General features: G+C 31.3%; 3 protein-coding genes across 3 annotated transcripts in view; 2 read left to right on the forward strand and 1 right to left on the reverse strand.

The window, feature by feature from the left end:
• The first annotated feature begins 2,235 nt into the window (after nucleotides 1-2,235).
• Nucleotides 2,236-6,397, forward strand: LOC125819569 (uncharacterized). The gene is made up of 6 exons (XM_049499015.1): nucleotides 2,236-2,472; nucleotides 3,476-3,525; nucleotides 4,516-4,648; nucleotides 5,130-5,236; nucleotides 5,307-5,355; nucleotides 5,762-6,397. Exons 1-6 carry the CDS (start codon nucleotides 2,277-2,279, stop codon nucleotides 5,776-5,778), a joined length of 552 nt encoding a protein of 183 aa, XP_049354972.1. The 5' UTR covers nucleotides 2,236-2,276; the 3' UTR covers nucleotides 5,779-6,397.
• Nucleotides 6,398-10,016: 3,619 nt separating this feature from the next.
• LOC125819707 (probable membrane-associated kinase regulator 4) lies at nucleotides 10,017-11,511 on the reverse strand. Its single transcript, XM_049499183.1, has one exon. It carries the CDS (start codon nucleotides 11,459-11,461, stop codon nucleotides 10,373-10,375), a length of 1,089 nt encoding a protein of 362 aa, XP_049355140.1. The 5' UTR covers nucleotides 11,462-11,511; the 3' UTR covers nucleotides 10,017-10,372.
• Nucleotides 10,812-22,642, forward strand: part of LOC125819708 (serine/arginine-rich splicing factor RS2Z32-like) — a 74,841-nt gene continuing 63,010 nt past the window's right edge. The window contains exon 1 of the mRNA XM_049499184.1: nucleotides 10,812-10,816. The gene's annotated coding sequence lies outside the window, so the exon portion shown is untranslated. The remainder of the gene's footprint in view (nucleotides 10,817-22,642) is intronic.

Consider the following 22,642-nt stretch of genomic DNA (forward strand, 5'->3'; position numbering starts at 1 on the left):
TGTGTATTGAAGTGACAACCTTAATGGATAAATCCTATGTAAACTACATGTATGCTAAACACATCCGAAATTTTGAGCTGAAAGTTTATCAGAAACAACCTCCCTATCTCATAAAGGTGGGGTAAAGCCTACCTACATTCTATCCTTTACAAGACGCTATTTGTGAGATTGCATCAAATTTAACGGAGAGTTTTTGTCATGAGAACAGAAAGTGGTAACAACTTTTCTCATTTGGTCACGAACATCAAATATGCTATACACAAGAATATTTTTGAAATAAATAATTATAAACTTGTTGATGAAAATTGAAAGGCTTCAACACATGATTCATTAACCTCATGAAAGTGCTAGGGGCATTGGTTAGGCCAAAAGGCATAACAAGCCACTCATATAGACCAAAATTTGGTCTAAGAATCACACAAGTAAAAAATTGACAAAGCAAGTATATCCGAATGCAAAGTCAAAATAAAGAAATTTAATGCTCTAAATTCAAATTATGTCATATAAATTGGGATAAAGGAATTAATACTTATCAAAGTTTCAGTAAGTATGTCTCGGTCCCAAATAAGTCGGTGTTTGGTTATATTTAGGGGTGTTCATGGTTCGATTTGGATAAGTTATTAGTTAAAATTAAAACCAAACCAATTAATATCGGTTTTTAAATTTCTAAAACCAAACCAAATAAAAAAAATAACTGTCGGTTTGGTTAGGTTTTTTCGGTTCGAAAGTAATAAGTTTGTTGAGGACATACGCATCTCAATAGACACAAACACTTAGTACATGAATAATTCACAAATAAGCTATTACACGAACAAAGTGATTCATCCAATGTACCAAGTTTCAGAAACTAAAAAAATTCATTGTCAATAGCATAATATTGGTTCAATATTCTGGAGATCTCAACATCTCATCAATATTGAGAAATTACTTCTCAAAAAAAAAAAAAAAAACAACCAATATTTCATAGTCAAAACTAATCAATTACAATCTTCTTTAGCTTGAGCTTTAAATTATTCAATGTTGTGTTAGAAAATTTTATAAAGAATAGAGAAAGTGTGATCTTTAAAGTAATGAATATTGAGAGATTTAGACTTGAGGTTTTAATAGTTTGGCTAAAATTTAAATGTTGGGCTTCAGAAAATAGTAAAATTAAAGACTTAAGTTAATTAAAATTTATCAAAATACTTATATTTTATTTATAAAATTTATATATATAACTTTTCGGTTCGATTTGGTTATTTTTGCGGTTAATTTTTAGTTAAACCAAAACCAAACCAAACCAAATAATATCAATTTTTTTTAAGGGAAACTTCTATATAATTGCAAACTATTAATTCAAATTAAATGTTATAAACATAATTTGATTTAATTGTACCCTATAACAAACTATTGCTATTTTTGCCTCTCTCCCTGGTGGAATCTCGCTCATCACTCTCGTTTTGGTGGTAGTCTCGCTCGCCTCTCTTGCTTTTATATAAACACAAATGTATAAAATATGTTTGTGTTTGTATAAAGTGAGAGAAAATTGTATATATACATATGTTTTCGTTCCTTTCTCTCCCCTCTCCCAGATCTCGCTCGCCACTCTGACTCGCCTCTCTCATTTTATACAAACACAAATGTATACATTGCGTTTGTGTTTGTATAAAGCGAGAGAAAATTGTATATACAAATGCAAATGCATATATTTTCGTCCTATACACTTATTATACAAATACAATCTTCCCCTACCCAGTTTTCTTTTGTCTTTCTGTCTTTCTCGCTTTATACAACTACAGATTATACAATTGATATTTTGTATATGTATACCAAAACAGATTATACAATTGTTTTCTTTTGTATATGTATAGTGAATTATACAATTGCTTTCTTTGTATATGCATATCGAATTATACAACTACTTTCTTTGTATATGTATAGCGAATTATACATATTTATGTTTGCTATGAAGCGCAATTATGCAAACTATAGCTATAACATACAAATATGATTTTTATATTTGCTATATGTAAAAGTTGCTCTTTTTTTAATCAGTTTGATTCGAATAGCAATTTGGCTTGATTTTATAACCATAACCATGAACAATCCTAGTTATATTGTTATCAATTAAAATTATTGAAAATTTTGATACAAAAGAAATGTCAAACATTTTGAATTTTGAATAAGTTGGGTAGTATAAATACAGAAATAGATGAAGTTCCCAAATTTTTTCCAAATGTAAAGCAAGTTCAAAAGGAAAAATTGAGCATAAGAGTTCACTTGCTAAGGCTTCGAGGATGGTACGCGTACACGTGAAGCACGGCGACGGCGGTAGCGACGGCGCCGGAGAGTTTCTCTACGATACTGAAACGACTTCAAAAATTGATGAAATCGCCAAAGACATTATCGAAATTGCGAATTTTCAATCGAAGATTCAATGCTTCGCCGTCGAATTCGAGCCTCATCTCTCTAAGCTTCAAGGCGATCCTAAAGGTATTTACAATCAAAATTTCTAGTAATGTCGAATAATGATTTATTAGTCAAAGTTGTTTATAGCTTTTGCTTCGGAAAATTAACTGTTGAAATTCGAGCTTTATGTCTAAGCTTCGAGGCAATCTTAGAGTTTTTTACCATCAAAATGCTAGTAATGTCGAAATAACCATGATTAGTTGGAGTAGTTATAGCTTTCGATTGGGAATTTGAGGGTTGAAATTTGAGCTCTACCTCTCTATGCTTCAAGGCGATCCTAAAGGTACAATCAAAATTTCTAGTGATGTCGAAACAATGATTTATTAGTCGAAGTTGTTTATAGCTTTTGCTTCGGAAAATTAACGATTGAAATTCGAGCTTTATCTCTAAGCTTCAAGGCAATCTTAGAGGTTTTTACAATCAAAATGCTAGTAATGTCGAAATAACCATTGATTAGTTGGAGTAGTTGTAGTTTTCGATTGGGAATTTAAGGGTTGAAATTTGAGCTCTACCTCTCTAAGCTTCAAGGGGATCCTAGATGTATTTCCAATCAAATGCTAGTAATTTCGAAATAATATTGATTAGTTGAAGTAGTTATAGCCTGCGATTGAAAAATCGAAGGTTGAAATTCGAGCTTTATCTCTCTAAGCTTCAAGGCTATCCTAGAGGGTTTTACAATTAAAATGCTAGTAATATCAAAATAATCATTGATTAGTTGAAGTTGTTATAGCTTTTGATCGGGAAATTAACAGCTGAAATTTGAATCTTCTCTCTAAGCTTCAAGTCGATCCTAAAGGTATTTACAATCAAAATGCTAGTGTTGTCGAAATAATCATTGATTAGTTGAAGTATTTATAGCTTTCGATCAGTAAATTGAAGGTTGAAATTCAAGCCTTATCTCTTTAAGCTTCAAGTCGATCCTGAAGGTTTTTACAATCATAAATGCTATTAGTGTCATATATACTCATGATTATCAGTTGAACTTGTTAGTATTACTTTTGCTTAACTGTTAAAATTGCCAATGCAGCTATGCCTCTCGTGAGAGCTCTCTCTGAAGCTACGTCATACGCTTCAAAGGTCTGTTTCTGCATGCTTTGTCATTTGCTGAAATGATATTTATGTAATCAGGATAGTAATATCATGATGTTTTTTTAGTTTGAGCAAATTATAGATTTAGGTGAGCAAATACTGACGATGTTATTGTGGATGACATATTTGTTACCCCTCTGCACTATTCATATGTATGTTTAAAAATGTAAGACACCACATAATTGTCGTTTATAATGTGCTGTGTTCGGCCAGCTTACACACGCTGAATAAAAAACTGAGTACTGGCCAACATGCATATGCAGAGTGATTCTTTCCGCCAAGGCTTGGATTCCATTAATTATATTTTCATAAATCGTTCACCATTTCCAAGCACCTTAGGTTGTAGCCTAGTGGTCAATGTAGTGGGTTGAGAATCATGAGGTCTCAAGTTCAAATTCCAACAGAGACAAAAAACACTGGGTGATTTCTTTGCATGTGTCATAGTATTTCGAAACAAAGGTTTAAATCCCAGCAAAGAATTAACATCGTTGACTATGCATCTAGTCACACACTATCATAATATGAAACAAAGGGAGTTTGTGCAAGGAGATGAGTTTATTCCTCCTCTTAGCATATCCTATAGTTTATTTCTTTGTTGCTTGGACTCTTCAAAAATGTCAACGGGTGCGTGTCGGATTTTCCAAAGATAGTGTATTTTTGGAGATTCCGACACGGGCATGGCATCAAAAGTGAAGAGTCCGCGCAACTTAGGTTTATTTCTTTACATACAAAGCAGAGATTGATGTAAGGAAACAACTAATAAATGAAGCAGAAAGTCTAGATGGCTGATCATCTTTAACAATGCAACAAATATTTAACTAGTTTTGTGCTCGACACTGTCTTAAGGATAAGAAACATGTAAAGGTTTTGAAGATTTTAATTTAGTCTTGCAAAAGATGTTTTTGCATCCTTGCATTTGGTGGTTCAAATGATGTATGATAGGTTCCTTTGATCTCTGTCCGTTGAAATGGATTACAGGATCAGGTTAAACATAACAAGCCTCTATCACTTTATGTGCTACGAGATCACACAAGAAGCATTGAGAAGGAATTTTTGGTAACGTATTCAGTAATGGGATTGTCAAATTCGGATTTACAGCAGTTCTTGTCAGGTATGTTCATAATCACTTATGTCAGCTTCCTGTCTCTTATATGCTTTCGTTCAATATATAGAAGTTCAGGACAAACATTCATGTTTGATATTTTATGAGTATATAGTAACAGCGACCTTATTTCAAGTTCCATAATTACATGTTATTGTTGGTAAGGAGACATAATCATTTGAGGCTGCAGATACGCTTTTAACAACAAATTCAGAAAGAGATGCAGTTGCTTGTTTATTTTCCTATGACAAAATCAGTTTGAGGACAAGCTTCTAGATACTTACCCTTTTCCTCCAAAAATTAAAACACATTAAAGATTCTGAACCACTTGATTGTTTGATCTCTGGGCAAATGAAAGTGAAGCCATTTAAAGTGAACAAGTGAATATTGCAATTCTTTATTATGGTTTCCACTTGATATTTGGCCTGCAAGCTTTTTAAAGTGAAACTCAAAACAATCAGCAATCATGGATGAATATATGATTCTACAGACTTGCAAATCCTTGAAGAAAACACAGTGCAACTTTTATGGGCAGGAAAAGAGCTCACCAGAGGGAAAAAATTGCGTGACTTTATAGGAAGAAATGAGAAGACAAAGGTACAGTTTTTTTTTTCTCCACTTTACAAGAATATATCAGTACACTTAACACTCTACCGGCTGGTGGCAGATTGTAATCAGGCTGCAGTCACCTATTCCACCTCCTGCATCACTTTCTGGTACTTTCTTTTCCTTATTAGAATGATTTTTTTTTTTTTGGGCATAATGCATATACAGACACTCAAACTTGACATCAACTGGAAAGTAAGTATGCCAACTTTGAGCATGCACATCTAGATACGTCAACTCGTCTTCACCAATTGAACATTTAATGATCATCTAGACACCTCCAAAACATGTTAGCGTTGGGTGTCCACGAGACACGGCGGGGACGAGTTGGATTGTTTAGTTGTCAGTTGAGACCAAGTTGAAGTGTCTAGATGTGCATTAAGTGCTTACTTTCCCGTTGAGGCCAAGTTTGAGTGTCTATTTATGTATTATGCCTTTTTTTGATGTTTTTGTTTTCTGCACCTTTTTTTGCCACCCATAAAAAGAAAACTTCATAGTTATTATTTTATTTTGAAGGTGGAGAAAAATCTTGAAATAAAATGATGTCGTCTGGTCTTTGAATGACTTTTAAATCGGGAAACACACTCCTCTTGAATGACCTTTGCATTCTTTCCTGTGTGAGCTGCAAAGGTTTGTGACTTATTGGGATTCAACTGCCTGCTAGTTGACTGCATATTACTGCACAACAACAACATACCCAGTATAATCCCAAAAAGTAGGGTTTGGAGAGGGTAGAATGTACGCAAACCTTACCCTACTGCATATTACTGTTGAACGAAAACTATTTATGTACCCCTTACATCTCAACTGCAACCAGTATCCCAAGGATTCTAAAGCTTAATACGCTACAAGTCAAACTTGGTGAATCCACTCACTAAATCATCTATGTAAATTTGTACCCGAATGCATATTGCTTTTGGAGTTTCTTCTTCCAAAAGGTGTTTTATTTCGACTAGTCATGTCTGATTCCTTATCTTTATACTGTTGTAGTTTATGCTCATCATCTTGCCTAGTTTGATGTACATATTATGAAAAGTGCAATGCACATGATTTGAGCTTGTAGGTCTTCTTTCAAATGTTTTGGATTGAGTCGTAGTAGTTGTAGTTGTTCTTTTGATTCATCTAATGGTCCTACTTCTGGGACAAACAAGGAATAATATAAATGTGTAGACCAATAAATTGTACTAATGCTTGATGAACTATAGAGGACCGACATGAGTGAAATAATATCATAGCAATGCTTTGATATTCCCCGGAGACATGAACCAAAAATAATGTTTTGATTTTTCACTAAAATACCTTAACGAGCACCTAAAGATGTGGCCTAGTAGTCAATGAAGTGGGTTGAGAACCATGAAGTCTCAGGTTCAAATCTCAGCAGAGATAAAAATACTAGGTGATTTCTCCCCATTTGCTTTGGTGGACTAAGTTACTTGGTACCTGGTGTTGCTGGGAGGTAACAGGTATCCTGAGGAATTAGTCAAGTGGGAGAGTTGGCCCGGACATTACAATTTTATTTTTTTTAAAAAACCTTAATGGCCGGAAGAGGTGGTTGTATCCATATTGAATATTGAGTTCAATTATATAACAAACCTATCCCATTTTTTGAGTTCACAATTAAGAAAATAGATTTTGCTTCAATCTCAAACTAGTGGAGGCCAGCTATATAATAATCCTATATATTCATTGTCTGATTTAGGTCCATTCCAACATTATTCAGAGAACTCCTCATAAAAAGGCAGCTCGGTGCACTAAACTCCTGCTATACGTGGGCCAACCCATAAGGGTCTATTGTACGCAACCTTGCCCTGGATTTCTGTCAGAGACTGTTTTCACAGCTTGAACCCATGACCTGATCATATGACAACAATTTTATCTGTTACAGTTACGACAACCTACCGTCGTCCTCTTTAATTTGTGGTCGGAGTTAGTTGAAAAAACACTCACACACATGAGGTGTATACACTAGCTGATGCTGTCCCCTAAATGCATCTTTATGACTAGCAATAGTCAATTAAAATAGTCTCACTTCGACTTATTGCTTAATTCTGGTAAATTAATGTAGTTTAGTTTTTTTTGTTTTTTTTATTTTTTTTATGTAGTTTAGTATAAGTACTCGGTGTGGGTGATTTTTTCCAGAATTAGTTATGCTTTATAAGTTCTTACTTAGGTAAAAACTCTTTACTCCCGCTATTTCTTTTTTCAACCTGCTTTGAAATGTTTTTTCTGAGCCGAGGGTCTATCTTAAACCTCTCTATATCTTTCAAGGTAGGGGTAAGGTTCGCGTAACCCTCCCCAAACCCCACTTGTGGGAATTCACTGGGTATGTCATTGTTGTTGTTGTACTTAGGGAGAAAGCTTTAATACTCCAAAAATGTTGCCTCACTCGTGTCTCCATAAATGCACCAATTTTAGAGGATTCGACACACTCGACATTTTTGAAGAGTCTGAGCAACATGGCGGACTTGGAAGTTCCATATGTCATCCTCTGGTAAATGAAAGGATGATATAAAAAATATCTTTAAATCTTACTTTACTTTTACAAGTGTCTTGAAAACTAGAAATTAGTGGTGATGCTAAATCTAATAACTTTGACTGTACAAAACATACAGAAAAAAGGAGAAAAAGGAGCTTAGTAGACAACTTTTAGTTAACTTTTTTGGTATTTGATTCTCTAAACACTGAGAGAAATTGGTGGGGAGAAAGTGTTTGTTGTAATATGCTTATCAGTGTATTCCTAAGTGCTCAACATAATCAATGAATCTTTACAACAATGTTTATTTTGAATCTAATTTTTGTCAAAAATGTGGCTAACATCTTCACTTGGTTTAAGGGCTCTTATACCCATTTGAAATTCAAAAGATGATTTTCTTTTCCTCTAAAAGGAACATTAAAGTATGTATTTTTTTTTCCTAATACTATTAGAAAAGTTGTTTATAAAATTCTGGCCTTCCTTGTTCTCAAGGATTTGGTCTATTGGTATGGTCATAAAAGCCTGATGTGTGCATGTGGATGAGGTGCATGTCACGGATTCAAATCTTGATATTAAGCGGAGAAGGGTGAAGAGGTAGATTCATTATCCACCTAGTTTCCACCCATACGTAGTACCAAGTTGTTCCGGGATTTGGGTTTTCCTCACTATAAATAAATATGGCGGGGAAAACCCAAATTGATATGAATGGGAGATGCTGCTAAAACTAATTTTTCTCAGTAATGATAGGTACAAAGTCACTCGACTAAAATGAGAGTGAACAACCATAATCTTACACCCTAAAATTATACGGAGGAATGACTTGAAAGAGACAATAACCAAATTACAACCACAAATCACAATAAAAACAAAGTAATTTCACAAGTGGATTCGGAAAGAGTAGAATGTATGAAAAACAAAAAAAAATATTGAATCCAAATATTTAAAAATCGTACCAAACTGACCAATAAACAATTCTATAAGTCTCCTCCTAAGTATAAATAAAAGAAGTGCTCCTTAAACTTATTGCTATTGGAACCATTTATTTATTTAGCCTTAAAGTGAGTTAATATAATAACATAATCTAATGCATCAGCTATTCTTGAGTGCCACACAAGTGGGGTTTTTGCAATCAAAATTAATGATTATTTTTGGTATTTTCTTTTATTAGAGTGACCTCACTATAATATTTTATTTTATGATGAATCAGAATTTTCCCTCAATAAATAAAAAGATTTGCTATCATTAGTCTGTGATGATAAGAGATAGTAGTATATATTAAACAAAAAGTTATTATACACGAGAAATAAAGAGCATAAGTATTCAATATTAATAGAAAAGAAAATTCAATATGTAATACTTTTGATTTGTTACCAAAAATTATTTAGTGACGTTAAGGCAATAATGTAAAAATTTAGTGAGCATATATGAAATTAACCTCCTTAAAATATAAAGTTAGAAAATACTTGACTCAAATTAAGCAAAGTGACCCAGTATAAAGGGAATCATGTATGATAAAATAAATAATTATTGATGTACTTTAAGGACCATTAAACCACTATCTTTTTTCTGCCTTCATTGATTCTTATTCTAAATAAAATCATCATTAGCTTCATTAATTTACACATTAAACTAATAGCACTAGCAAATTTATTACTTCAACTTAGGCTTGAAGCTTTGTAATAGTTTTAATATGTAGCAGTCAAAAGACAAATTCATCCAACAAGGATACTCTATTTAATTTTTGCATAATGCTCAAAATAGCTCTTTATTAGTTCATCATGAAGAGTATTGTTTTTGTTTAATCATTTGGTATCCAAACTTTACTTGACTGACTAATTCGAATTAGCGCCATGTAGGGCCAGTCTAAAGGGGAAGCCTTTTTTACCTGAAGTTCCTCCATTCCTTGGGCTCGAACCAAGGACTTTGGTTAAATTTGGAGGAATCTCAAAATCCCATCCATCTCCCCGTAGTTCTTGTCTATGTTGCTGACATTGTCACACTCGTGTCAGATCCTTCAAAATGGATAGCTTTAGGAGGATTTGACACACATCTAACGACATTTTTGAAGAGTCCGAGCAACATAGGTTCTTGATGGTAGAATAATTCCTTAATTAATGATATGCAACTCTCTATTTGTCATTTGTAAATGATCACCTAGAGAAAATGACTCTTTGCATGAAGTAGTTCATTCAAGGTTTAAATTCCAGTAAAGACAAACAAGACTAGGTGATTTCTTTTGATTTTCTAAGGTTTCATAGTCAGAGTTATTCGATACGTGTACTAGTAGCAAGTAACGCGTACTCGGTGGAATAATGTACTAGAAAAACCTTCATTTGGCATTTATCACAAATTTTCTAACAGAGTTATGCTCTGGAAAGCCAAGTATTGCTAATCTACATAGAGGCTTATTACACAAAATTGTGAAAGAAAGAAGCAATCATATAATAAGATAACTTAAAAGTTATTTTCATTTCAATTCCTCCAGTAAAAGAAGAAACGATTACAAGAAAAAACCCTAGGTGATTTCCTCCCGTCTGTCCTAGCCTTGGTAGACAGAGTTGCCTGATGTCTGTTGCTGGTGGAAGGTAACAGGTATCTCGTGCAATTAGTCGAGGTGCATGTAAGCCACAATTATCATTAAAAAAAGGAAAAAATTATCCCCTGCAGAGTCCAGGTCTTTCTTGTTCTTCAGTGATCACTTTAGAAGCTGACAATGAACAAACTCCAATGTCAGTTATTGTCTTTCTTGCTTGCTGAGAGTTTTTGCAATGAGCAATTGCTGCTTGAATTGAGTTCTCTATATCTGAATATGAATTGTTGTTTCTCTTGAAGAAGTGCATTTCTTGAAATTCATTCGAATTATTTGAGCTTGAAGCTGACAAGGAGCCAGAAGTAGACGATGAAAATGAAGACGAAGATGATTTAGTTGTCGAAAATCTTTTAATAGCTCCTGAGAATGACCTTCTATGTCGACCTCTGATATCTTGATCGCGATCATTTTCTTTTTTGACCCCTTTTGAATTTGCACCACCTCTATGAATTTGCCCAAATGGTTCTTTCTTACCTTCTTTAGCTATTGGAAAAGGCCCTTTTTCGATGTTTCTTGAAGCAGCTGCAGAGTACTCGTTCGAGCAACCAGATTTGGAAAAGAAAGACTTGAGATAAGAGCGCGAAGACTTAAGTTTAGAACCAAACGTGGAATTCTTTATTTGCTTGAGTTTCTTAGACCATGACCTTTTTGTGTTCTCATCGTCTGCTGGAAATACGTTGTTTGCATCAGCTGAATACTCGAACATGTATTCTTCTGGATTGAGTTCCCTGCTAACTTGACAAGACTCAACGGGAGAGATATTACATGATTCAAACGGAGTGTTATTACTCGTAGGAGTATTAGTAGTGGTTGTGAACAAAGGAGTGCTAAAAGACTCATCAAAAACATCGTTTTTTCGAGTTCCATGAGCATGTTTAATAGGATTTTGAAGTAATTTCTCTACCATTTGTGTTGTACCAAAAGGGAGGTGAAGTGGGAGAAGTTTTCCATTATGGAATAGTTCATCAGCTGGTGAAGTTGTTGTGTCTTTATCAATAGAATTTGGAAACATTTGGAATTCAAATTCTCTAGCTTGAGAAGGGGAATTTGTGAATTGTGAAAATATGTTTGAATTTGAACTTACTTCCATGTCTATATAATCTTCTTCTTCAACTACATTGTCACACGAACGACGAATTTCCTCATATTCCATGGTATTTTTCACTTTGTGTTTGTGAGTTTTTTGAAGTTTTGGAAGTTTTGGAAGTGTAAGTTGAGTTTTTAAGAGCAAATGCAGGGGAAGAGGACCATTTTATAAAGAGGATGGTTGTGTAGCTTTTTATTTTTTAAAAAATGGCTTGTAAATAAAGTGATATTATGCATATTTTAAATGATCCCGAATATGAAATTTAGTACATAAAGGGGAAAATTGTTTATATTGTTATACATTTCTTAATTCTTATAATACTTCTTTTAGTCTATTTTCCACTTACCCCTTTATTTTTGGGTAATGCTAGTGCCCAGGTCAGCTTGAGGATACCTCGACTACTTCATCTGTTATTTTCCTCCTTTTATTTATCCTATTGGACTTATACTTTTTCATAGTTGATAGTGATTTATGTGTGTAGAAATAATGTCTACTGGTCACTTTTTGGCTTTGTCTTTCAAAAATAAACATTGTCATAAAATTTCAAATTCCATAGATGAAGTTCTGTGCCGATATCCCGGAGTTTCACTTGTGAATTTTGAAACTCTATAACAACGACTATTTTTCGATTACATGTGAATTTTGAAACTCTATGGCAGCGACTATTTTTCTATTACAAGGGTTGAAAAGTGGGTATTTGTGAATTTTACCCCCTAGGTGCAAGCACATAACTTGAGCTAGATATATAGTTTGAATAATTTTAAAGAATATATACTTATAGCAAGTTCACACTCATTGTCTTAAAAGAGTAGTTAGGTAGTGATAGTACTCAAGATCTGTTGATTTAAAGTTCTAAATTCAATGAATGTCTTTCTATTTCTCTAATTGTTAAGAAAAAAAATCTCAATGAATCATTTGATAGTCATGGAGATTTATTATCAAATTACTACCGAATAATGATTTCTCATTTTTGTGTTATGTGTACCCCACCAAACTCATTGCTTATATCATTTTGGACATTAATTCATGTACTTCATGAACATGTCTTCAAATTTGATAATTTTCCTAATAAAACAAAGGTAGGTAAGTCATATTAGAGATATATTTTTCTTACTTTGCTCTAATGTCTAGTTGTCAAATTAACTTGGATCATATTAGTCCATCATTAAATCATTAACATCGCCAGCTTTTTATAATCGAGAAATCCGTTTGGTGTCAATCCTAAATTTTCTGTTGCTCTTGTTGTTATTGGTCTCACCTATCAATACACCACCTCAACAGCTAAAACTCTCTAACCTTTTCTATCTATCTTTAACCAACTACAACTCTACTATCCTTCTCTACTTAAATACCACGTTTAGCTCACATGACGTAAGTACGTCATAAGTCCCTCAACATTTGTCACTTGAACTAAACCACAATGCACTAATTAATCAATGGTAAGAGTTGTCGTTATATAACTAAGAGATCACTCAGGCCGTAAAAACAAAGTAGAATTGTTTCATGTATAGCGGAAACTTTGTGCACCAAGCTATATACAAACTTAATGAACTTTGACATTTAACCCCATTTCATTTCTCAAAAAAAATATAAAAATTTAACACAATTTTCATCATTTTTTCCCTGTAAACGAGAATGTGGGATTTTGTGTGCATGTCACTTTAGCTAAAACAGTTATTTACTTTAGAGAAAGCTCAATAAAAATAGATATAATAATACTTGGAGCTCACGAACCACTTTGCTTTGCCTAGTTTCCTGCTTTTTTATTTACTGGATTCCAGGAGCTTTATTTTTAACTTTATCTTACTGTCTTTATCAAGAAAATTTTAAAAAATGTCACTTCACCATAGTATATATATATGCTCTTTCACCTAAATTTGTTCACTTGTCTGTGTCTTTTCAATATAGATAATAATTAATGCACAAAAATCAAGAAAGAACATTATAAAAAACAAGAGTTTATGGTCACAAACACATCTGAACTCGTCTTTTTCAATATCAGTTGTTCTCTTTTCTTATCAGGACTATCACCGATTGTTCTATTTTCCTACTTGAACTATCATCATTTATGTATTAAAATACACTTAGTTGCGTAGATGATGATAGTTCAAAAAAAGAAGAAGATTGAAATGATAGTTGGATTAATTAGCTTCTCGAGATGTGTTTTAATACATAGATGTGTTTTCATCTTTAATTATCAATTGTTTCATTTTCCTACTTAAACTATCACGATTGATCTATGTGCTAAAACACACCTAGTTGCGTAGATGATGATAGTTTATCTAAAAAAAAGAAAAAACTGATAGTTGGCCTAATCAAATCCAAGATGTGTTTTAATACATAAATGGTATTCCCCCCATCTGACACTTTTCGAATTTCGAAATTCAAACAAGTTTATTTTTTTTTCATAGATGTTTTAAACATTTTGAATTATCAATTATTATTACTTATAACACTTTTTACGTAGTTTACAAATATATAAATTTCATTTCAAAAAATTGAAGATTCCATACGTAAACTCCCGATCAAACTTAAACTGTTCAACTCTCGAAAAATGAAAAGTGTCACATAAATTGGGACAGAGGGAGTAATATAGTAATTATCTGCGTCTTTTTTTCAATATAGATATTAATTTATGTACAAAATCATGAAAATAATATTAAAAAAGAATTAAACAATGAATAATTAGATTGTTGACATTGAACTACTAATAAACAAAACAAAGAAACAAGAAAACACACGATCCGACAGTTTATGGTGGAGGAAAGAAAGGTTGGAACTCGAGAGACTCTTTCTTTAGTTCTTTTCAAGTTGAAACTTCCCCACTCTCATTATAAAATTTTGTATATATATATATAATTATAATATACTTGTACAATGTTTGGTATATGATATCTATGTAATTAATAAAATAATATGTTGAGTTAAGCTGGTTATATTACTCTGATAGTTTCTTGCCCTTTGATTTTTATTATTTTTTATATTTTAATTATTGTATTATTTTTTTGTAGTTACGTTATTACTCCTTCTTTCAGACTGCTTTATCATGTTTTCTATAGTATTTTGTCATGACTTCTTTTCACTTTCGTCATTTTTTTTCTGAACAACTCTGTATTGTTTTTCCTTGAAATGGGGTCTATCGGAAATAGCATCTCTGCTTTTCAAGGTAGGGTAAGGTTTGCGTACACTTTACCCTCTTCAGACACATTTCTTTCATAAGGCCTCATAATTAAGAGTATCGATACAACGTGTATGATACTTTACAATCTTCTTAGCTATCAATGAGAGACTTTATTCATACACCAAATTATAACAATCTTTCCATCAAACCTAGTTTCATGTGACATACATTACCATATTCCATGGGTTAATTTTCGAGATTCATTGTATACCATCGATGTGACCAAACATTTATAACCATTAGAGCTCAAAGCTAGCTTATTCTCATACGTGTGTGTCTTCAAACTACCTTCAACACGGTAAATGTCGTAAATAAAGCTCCACACCATCTCTCTGTCATCTACATATTCATTTAGTCAAATTATTGGCTCTAACATCAGTTGTTGGGCTACGTTAGTAAAAATGAACTCTTATAACATAATGCAATATTGTCCGCTTTAGGTCAAATTGCAGGGTTTTTTTTTCTTCAGAAAGTGTCACACCACTAAGAATATATCCACACATCGCATGCATATTTTCAATTTTTCCACTAGTAATATGAGACTTTTTTCGTACATACGTCCAAATAGAATGCCATATTTTGATCTAACTTAACTTATACATAAAACTATATATTATTTTTATGGGATAGAATGTGAGATAAGAATTTATATTTTAATGATATCATAAATAGTATCTATACATAGAATCATTGCTCTCAAATTGCACATAAGTTGCCTCTGAGAACACCAAGGGGCACAACTTTTTTTTTCTCCATTCCAAGATAGACAGAAAAGGAAGTGAAAGAGCAATTACAGGCACAATTTGGATAAATATATGACCCACCAATAACAGAAATTCTGGATGTTGTTGTTCCAATTTTTCATGTCAAAAATAACAAAAAAATATTTAGAGACTTTTTTCATAGTTGAAACAGTGAGGGCCTTCATTGTTGGATATCTTTTCTTCACTAGGAGCAAAGTTGATAGACATCTTCTTAGGCTTAACAACCTCAAAATATGCACATTTAGCTAGTCATTTTCACCAAAAAAAAGTTGCACCGTATATAAAGACGGGTTCAGAATTTAAAATTTATGGGTTATTAAAACGATCTGGAGTTAATATTATACAATAATAATTGAGTTTATAGTTGATTACTTATAGATATTTAGTGTAATTTGGTATTGTATATATGTATACAGAGTATATATGAGCAAAAGCTAATGAGTTCTCGTAAAGTTTATGCATTCTTGCAACGATCTCAAGTTAATATACTAATAATAATTGAGTTTAAAGTTAAATATTAAAAAAATTTCTTATTATACACTAAGTTAATAGATGTGTTTGCATATTGCCTTTTATCACTTAACTAAGGTTTATTAACGTGCCTTCCCACCTTATTAAATCAATTAATGATAATAATTTAATTTATTCGATTTCGATTTGACGTAAATACCTGTTATATATATGACCCACCAATAGCATAAATTCTGGATAATGGTTTCAATTTTTCATGTGAAAAATATTTAGAGACATTTCATAGTTGAAAACAGAGAGGGCCTTCACTGTTGGATAGCTTCCTTCACCAATAGCAGAATTTAAAGTTTTTTATGAATTTTTAAAGGCGATCTCAAGATGATATACAATAATAATTGAGCTTATAAATCACATATTTATAGATATTCAGTAAATATTCTATTTTGTATATTACTATGAGGAAAAATTATTGATTTCTCGTGAACATGTAGGTTGTACTCTAGATTTTTCATTGCAAGATGCTAAGGGCGGATCTAAATCATATAATGTATGTGTCCATGGGAATTCAGTAGCTTTTTCATAAAGACTCTATAATTAATTTTTTTATTAAATATTTAAATATAAACTCAATAATTATTATATATTAGCCTGAAATTGTTGCACTAGGTATTGATCAATCTTTGCTTAATTATATCAAATACTTCTTGACTTTGATCATTTAAAAACTCAGATTCTTGAAAAATATCATGGTAACATTTATCAGCTACTCCACTTATGGTTTTTAAAAAAAAAATATCAAGATCCTTCTAAATAAGTTGAGATTAGCTATATAATCGGCGTTTGTAATATCTCTAAAGTGTAGATGATATATGACCCACCAATAGCAGATATTCTGGTTAATATTGTTCCAATTTTTCTTGTAAAAAAACAACAAAAATATTTAGTGACTTTAATAGTTGAAACAGTGAGGGCCTTCATTGTTGGATATCCCCCATGCAATAAGAGCAAAGTTGATAGACACCTTCTTAATCTTAACAACCTCAAAATATGCACGTTTGGCTAGTCATTTTCACCAAAAAAAAGTTACATTTTATACGAAGACGGGTTCAAAATTTAAAGTTTATGGACTTTTACGATGTTTTCAAGTTAATATACAATAATAATTGAACTTATACAGTTGAATAGGTATAGATATTTAGCGAATTTCTTAGTATATAGATATAAGATATGAGAGAAAGCTATTGAGTTCTCGTGAACCTGTTGATCACTTTGTTGTATTCTAGATCAGCCACTGTCAGAGGCCAGGGGCGGATCTAGAGCATAATGTATATACGAGTTCACGGGAATCTAATAGTTTTTTTTCTTCATATATACTATGTATTTCTCTTTAAAAATTCATAATATTTATAAATATATGATTGTGAAATCCAATTATTATTGTATATTAACCTGAAGTTGGTGTAGGAGAGCCTATAAACTTAATTCAAATTCTAAATCTACTCTAACAAAGGCAGATTTCAAGATTTGAAGTTTATGTGTTCCTGCGATAACCTCAAGTTAACTATCAATGAATCATTTGATAGTTAGAGACATTCCCTAGGATATCTTCCTTCATCACTAGGAGAAACGTTGAAAGACAATTACACTGTATTTATATAAGTCGATTCAGAATTTGAAATTTATGAATTCTTATAATGATATCATGTACTCTAGATTTTTCATTGCAAGAGGTTAGGGGCGGATCTAGATCGTATATCATATGTATCTATGGGAATTCCGTAGTTTTTTCGTAAATACCTATATATATAATCAAAAAATTTACAAAATATTTAAATGTGAATTCAATTATTATTGTATATTAATCTGAAGTCGTGGTAGGTATTGATCAAATTACTTTGCTTAATTGTATCAGATTAATACTTCATGACTTTGATCATTTAGAAACTCAAATTCTTGAAAAATAACATTTATCAACTAATACTCCACTTATGAAATTAAAAACAATCAAGTTAGATGAAAAAATAATCTATTTATGCATATGGTATTGATTTGAAATGAAAGTTTCATACATTGCACCCGGCTTTATCAAACCTTCATAAAACGTATTCGACTAATGCGATTTATGAAGCTTTGATAAATCGGCTATATCGAGTAAAAAAATAACTTTTTGATGCATAAACGTTGTTACATATTAAATCGTATTATGTTGTGTTGTATTGGATCCTCTATAATAATATTTCACTATAACAACAATATTTTTATGAAATCGATCTATATCATGTTATCTGATATTATATGTTCTATATATATAATAACGTTTCGCTACAACAACAAAAAAAAATATCGAGAAAATCAATATAACAGAAATTTAACTATACACTAAAATATCAATTTCCCAAAAAATACTACTCAACCACTAACTTAAAATCTTGGATTTGGATCTTATTATTTTAAGTCCATCCAATTCTTGTACACTTTATTTATCCAGAAGCATAAGAGGCCATGGACAATGATTTAGCCATCCAAAAGACAAGACAACTTTCCAACTTATAAAATTTTGGACCATATATTAATTCTGTTTAATGCATTAGAAAAAAATTAATTAAATTGATCCACATATATCCTTGTCTTGTTCACACCATAACCTTTAATTTAAAGCAAGCACTAAAAAGTCCCTTTTATTCTATGGACCTTTCATCCCACATTAGAGCAACCCAACGACATAAGTCCAACAATAAGGATCGTTAAAGGGAAAACACTTTTTACCAAGGATTTTTTTTTATTCTTAGAGCTCGACCTTTCAAATTTTGTATTTGGAAGGGTTTCTTTTTCAACGCAATATTCGGTATTCCTTCACTTTCTTAGTTGAAGAAAATTAGAATCAAGAAAAACTATGACTTTCTGAAGTAATAACTATTAATTAATTAAGTGATACATCTGAAAAATCAATCATTTAATCTGATTAAGGATGAAGAGGTCAATATATCTAGCCAACCATTGGTGAAGCTAGGGGACGGAGCACAAGGGGGGTGATCAATAATTTCGATTTTTGAGAAGTATCATGATCGTCCAATAAGAATCGAGGATCTACAAGCATGAGTGCTCACGGGTACATTATACCCTACCTATAAGATTGATTTTTATTCATGTATACTCGATGTTAAATGTTCTTGATCTTTTTGTGTATTTACTATTTTATATTTTGAATTTTCTTAGTGAAATTTCAAATCCACCACCGCACCAAAGACTAGAAAAATGGTTTACAAAAATAAGTAAACATCTAATCCGACCCATTGAATATAAGTTGGATAACTGACCATTTAAAAATGGATCGAATATGAATATATTATCCACTAAAATAAATATCTAGATATATAATATATGGATATCAATGTTATAAATATCTACTTTGTTTTCTTGTTATTTTTCATGAATTCCTTATTAGTGGTATTAGTATTTATTTTTTCTTCCTCCTCCTTTCTTATGCTTCTTATTATTACTTGTTGTTACTTTATTTCGACTATCATATTATTTATTGGTTTTATCTGTATCTTTTATTATATTTTCTCTTTTTCTTCTTTTTTCTTATGTCTTACTTGAGTCGAAGATTAATTGAAAATAATTTATCTACTCTCATAAAGGATGATAACGCTGCGTACACACTATCCTCCCCAAACATTACTTGTAAAATTTCACTAAATATATTGTTATTGTTATTGTTATTTTTCATGAGTTCTTATTTTTTAGAAATCTAAACTTATTTTGGTTTTTAGCTTGTATTATCACCTGACCATAAATAATACTAATATCCCTATTATCCGTTAGTTAATTCATTTTTCATTCATATAAACCATTCATATTCGATCCGATCCGTCTATTTACCACTACTAACTACATCCAACCACAACCCTCAAGGTGGACGAATGCTTATTTCTAAGGAATTGAAAACAATGATAATTTTATGGATTTCAATATATAGATATGTGTGTGTGTTGGATTGAAGTTACAGTCACGAGCCAATAAAATGCATTATCTATATAATTAATTAATTAAAAACTTGTGCGTTTGTCTTAACTCAATTAATTAAGAAAACAAAACAAAGTACTTAATTATTATTTTCAAGAATCAAATGGATATTTCTGAGAATTAAAGTTTCTATCTTAACTCAAATTTACTAGATTACCCTCTTTGAGAATACATATTAGATGTTTTAACTTGATTTCATCTGACAATTAAATACTAAAACTCGTTCTCACTGAATCTAGTGAACATCCAATGTATCTAGTGGATACACAATGTTGTTGTGACACATGAATTTGAAGATGTCTAGCAAGTAATTCGTAAGATAGAATATTCAATTCATGACACGATGGAGACGAGTTGAGGTGTTTAGTATTTAATTGTCAATTGAAACCAAGTTAAATTTCTAGCTATATTTCCTAATTCAATCTACTATAAACACAGAAAATGGAAAGAAAAAAAAAGCTTCTAGAACTCATTGGTAATTAGTAGAGAGAAAGCCCAAAATAGTCCCTCATCTTTGGATTAAGACTCAAAGTCATCCTTGAGTTTTCACATGGAGCACTAATAGTCCCTCATGTTTGCAATATTGGTGCACTTTTGGTCCTCCCCTAAACTTTTGCCTATTTTTTAACATTAACTTTTTTCATAATTTTATGTAAGGAATGTCTCATCGTCTTTTTATATATTTAGTAGAAATAATAACTCTATATGAGAGAAGGTGAGAAGAAGAACACCTTGTTCTGTTAAGTATAAATATCACTGCAACTAAACTAAAAATATTTTAACGTATGACATTGCAAGAAAAGAAAAAATTGTACTATTATACGTGAAATCGTCGTGATGAACGTCTCGACTTTACCTGCAATAAGATTTCTACTAAACAAAATAAGGTGTTTTTCTTCTCACAATCTCTCACATTGAGTTATTATTTCTACTAGATATATAAAATGACGATTAAACATTCCATACATTAATTATGAATAAAATCAATGTTAAAAAATAGGCAAAATTTTGAAGGAGGACCAAAAGTGCACCAATATTGCAAACATAAGGGAATATTAATGTTCCATGTGAAAACTCAAGGATGACTTTGAGTCTTAACCCAAAGATGAAGGACTATTTTGGGCCTTTATCCTAATTAGTACCCAAAGAAAAGTAAAGGAGATTCAATATTTACTTTATAAACATAAAAATAATTTTAATTTTGTATATATAATGTAATTTTTTGTCTAAGAAGATTCATATGAACCTCTTATCTTTACCTAGCTCCGCCGTTACTCAAGAATGTAGTGAAAAGAATGAAATTTCACCACTCTTAATTTGAGATCTTGAGTTTAAATCGTGAGAATGAAAAATTTCTTTATAAAGACCACTTTACTACCTAAATTAATATATTTAACATGAATTTAAATTAGTCAAATCAATATACTTCGAATCAATAATAAATATTTCACAAAATTAATGCATGGTGCTCTTAAGCTAGCTGGACTCTATACTTACATGGTCAATGTAGGTGGCTATTCAGGTTTTCAACATATTTAGTGAGAGTAGTTTACTTCTTTACTAGTTGGTACACCAAATTAATATGCTTCCCTAACCACTTCAATTTTTGCTACTAACATTTATTTCAATGACCATCTAGTACCGTAATTCACTGATCTGATTAATTTTAATTTACATTTATATCAAAGAAAATTCTATTTTCAAGGTTTGCATTTATAATTTTGAAGTATAACACTCAATGGCCAATAACCTGTTGCTGATTTTAAGCCAAAGAAAATTGTCTGACGTTTTCTTTTTAATTTTAAATCTCAATAACGGACGTTCTTGATCGAAAATTCCATCCGTTGAAATATTGGATAGAACCTTCATTGCCTACTTGTGGACAGGAAACAATAATCTTTGCTTAATGCGTGAATTGGTCACATACCATATCCCTTGGTGATCGTGTCACTAAAATTCTATAGTTATTAAAGTATCTTTATAACGGATACGGATTAGCTAGATGTATATATCGTGAATCATATTTACATTTAAAGTATTTTGTTACACTTGAATCACCTTCGAAAAAAATGCACATCACCTAGATCATATTATCAACCTATTGATTTTTAATATGCTGTCAAATTCAATTTATGCGATATAGTTTAATTGAGTATACGGAGTTTTAGTAAGAGGAAGCAAGTGTTTGGAAGTTGTGATCATAAACATGACACAAATCTTATGTGAATATATAATAGTGTTATTAGGAGTAAAATAAGAAGTTTAGAATTAATATTTAAATATAAACATTTTTTTTAAATGATGATAGACTTATAATAAAAATATTGTGACACTCAAGTATGCTAATCAAATAAAAATGTAGTTAAGATTGGATAATCATATAATTTTAAAAAAAGAAAAATATCAAATGAATTATGCTAAGAATAATAATAGGTATTATGTCAACATAATTAAAATAGATTCCCAAATCAACTAAACACTAAAAAAATCAAGAATTATTTAAAATTCTCAATTTATAAATCTGAAGTTTCTAAATTCAAGCAACATTGCAAAAGAAACAAAATACACGCAAATCAATTTTTCTTTTAAGTCATTTGTCCATATTAATAAATGACAAAAAATACAAATGAATTTAAATAACCACTTGTTATTATATGTTGCTATCAAGTAGTTGTTTGAATTTTCATTTTTTGTGTATAAATAAACGCGTTTTAGTCGCATCAAGACAAGGACATATTAGCATATGGTCCATCTCCATTTATTTATCTTGAAATTGAAATATCGAGCATAATTTCATAAACGATC

Source organism: Solanum verrucosum, unplaced genomic scaffold (genome assembly GCF_900185275.1).
Source record: "Solanum verrucosum unplaced genomic scaffold, falcon-dt-bn FXZP01000255.1, whole genome shotgun sequence".
Taxonomy (NCBI): Eukaryota; Viridiplantae; Streptophyta; class Magnoliopsida; order Solanales; family Solanaceae; genus Solanum; species Solanum verrucosum.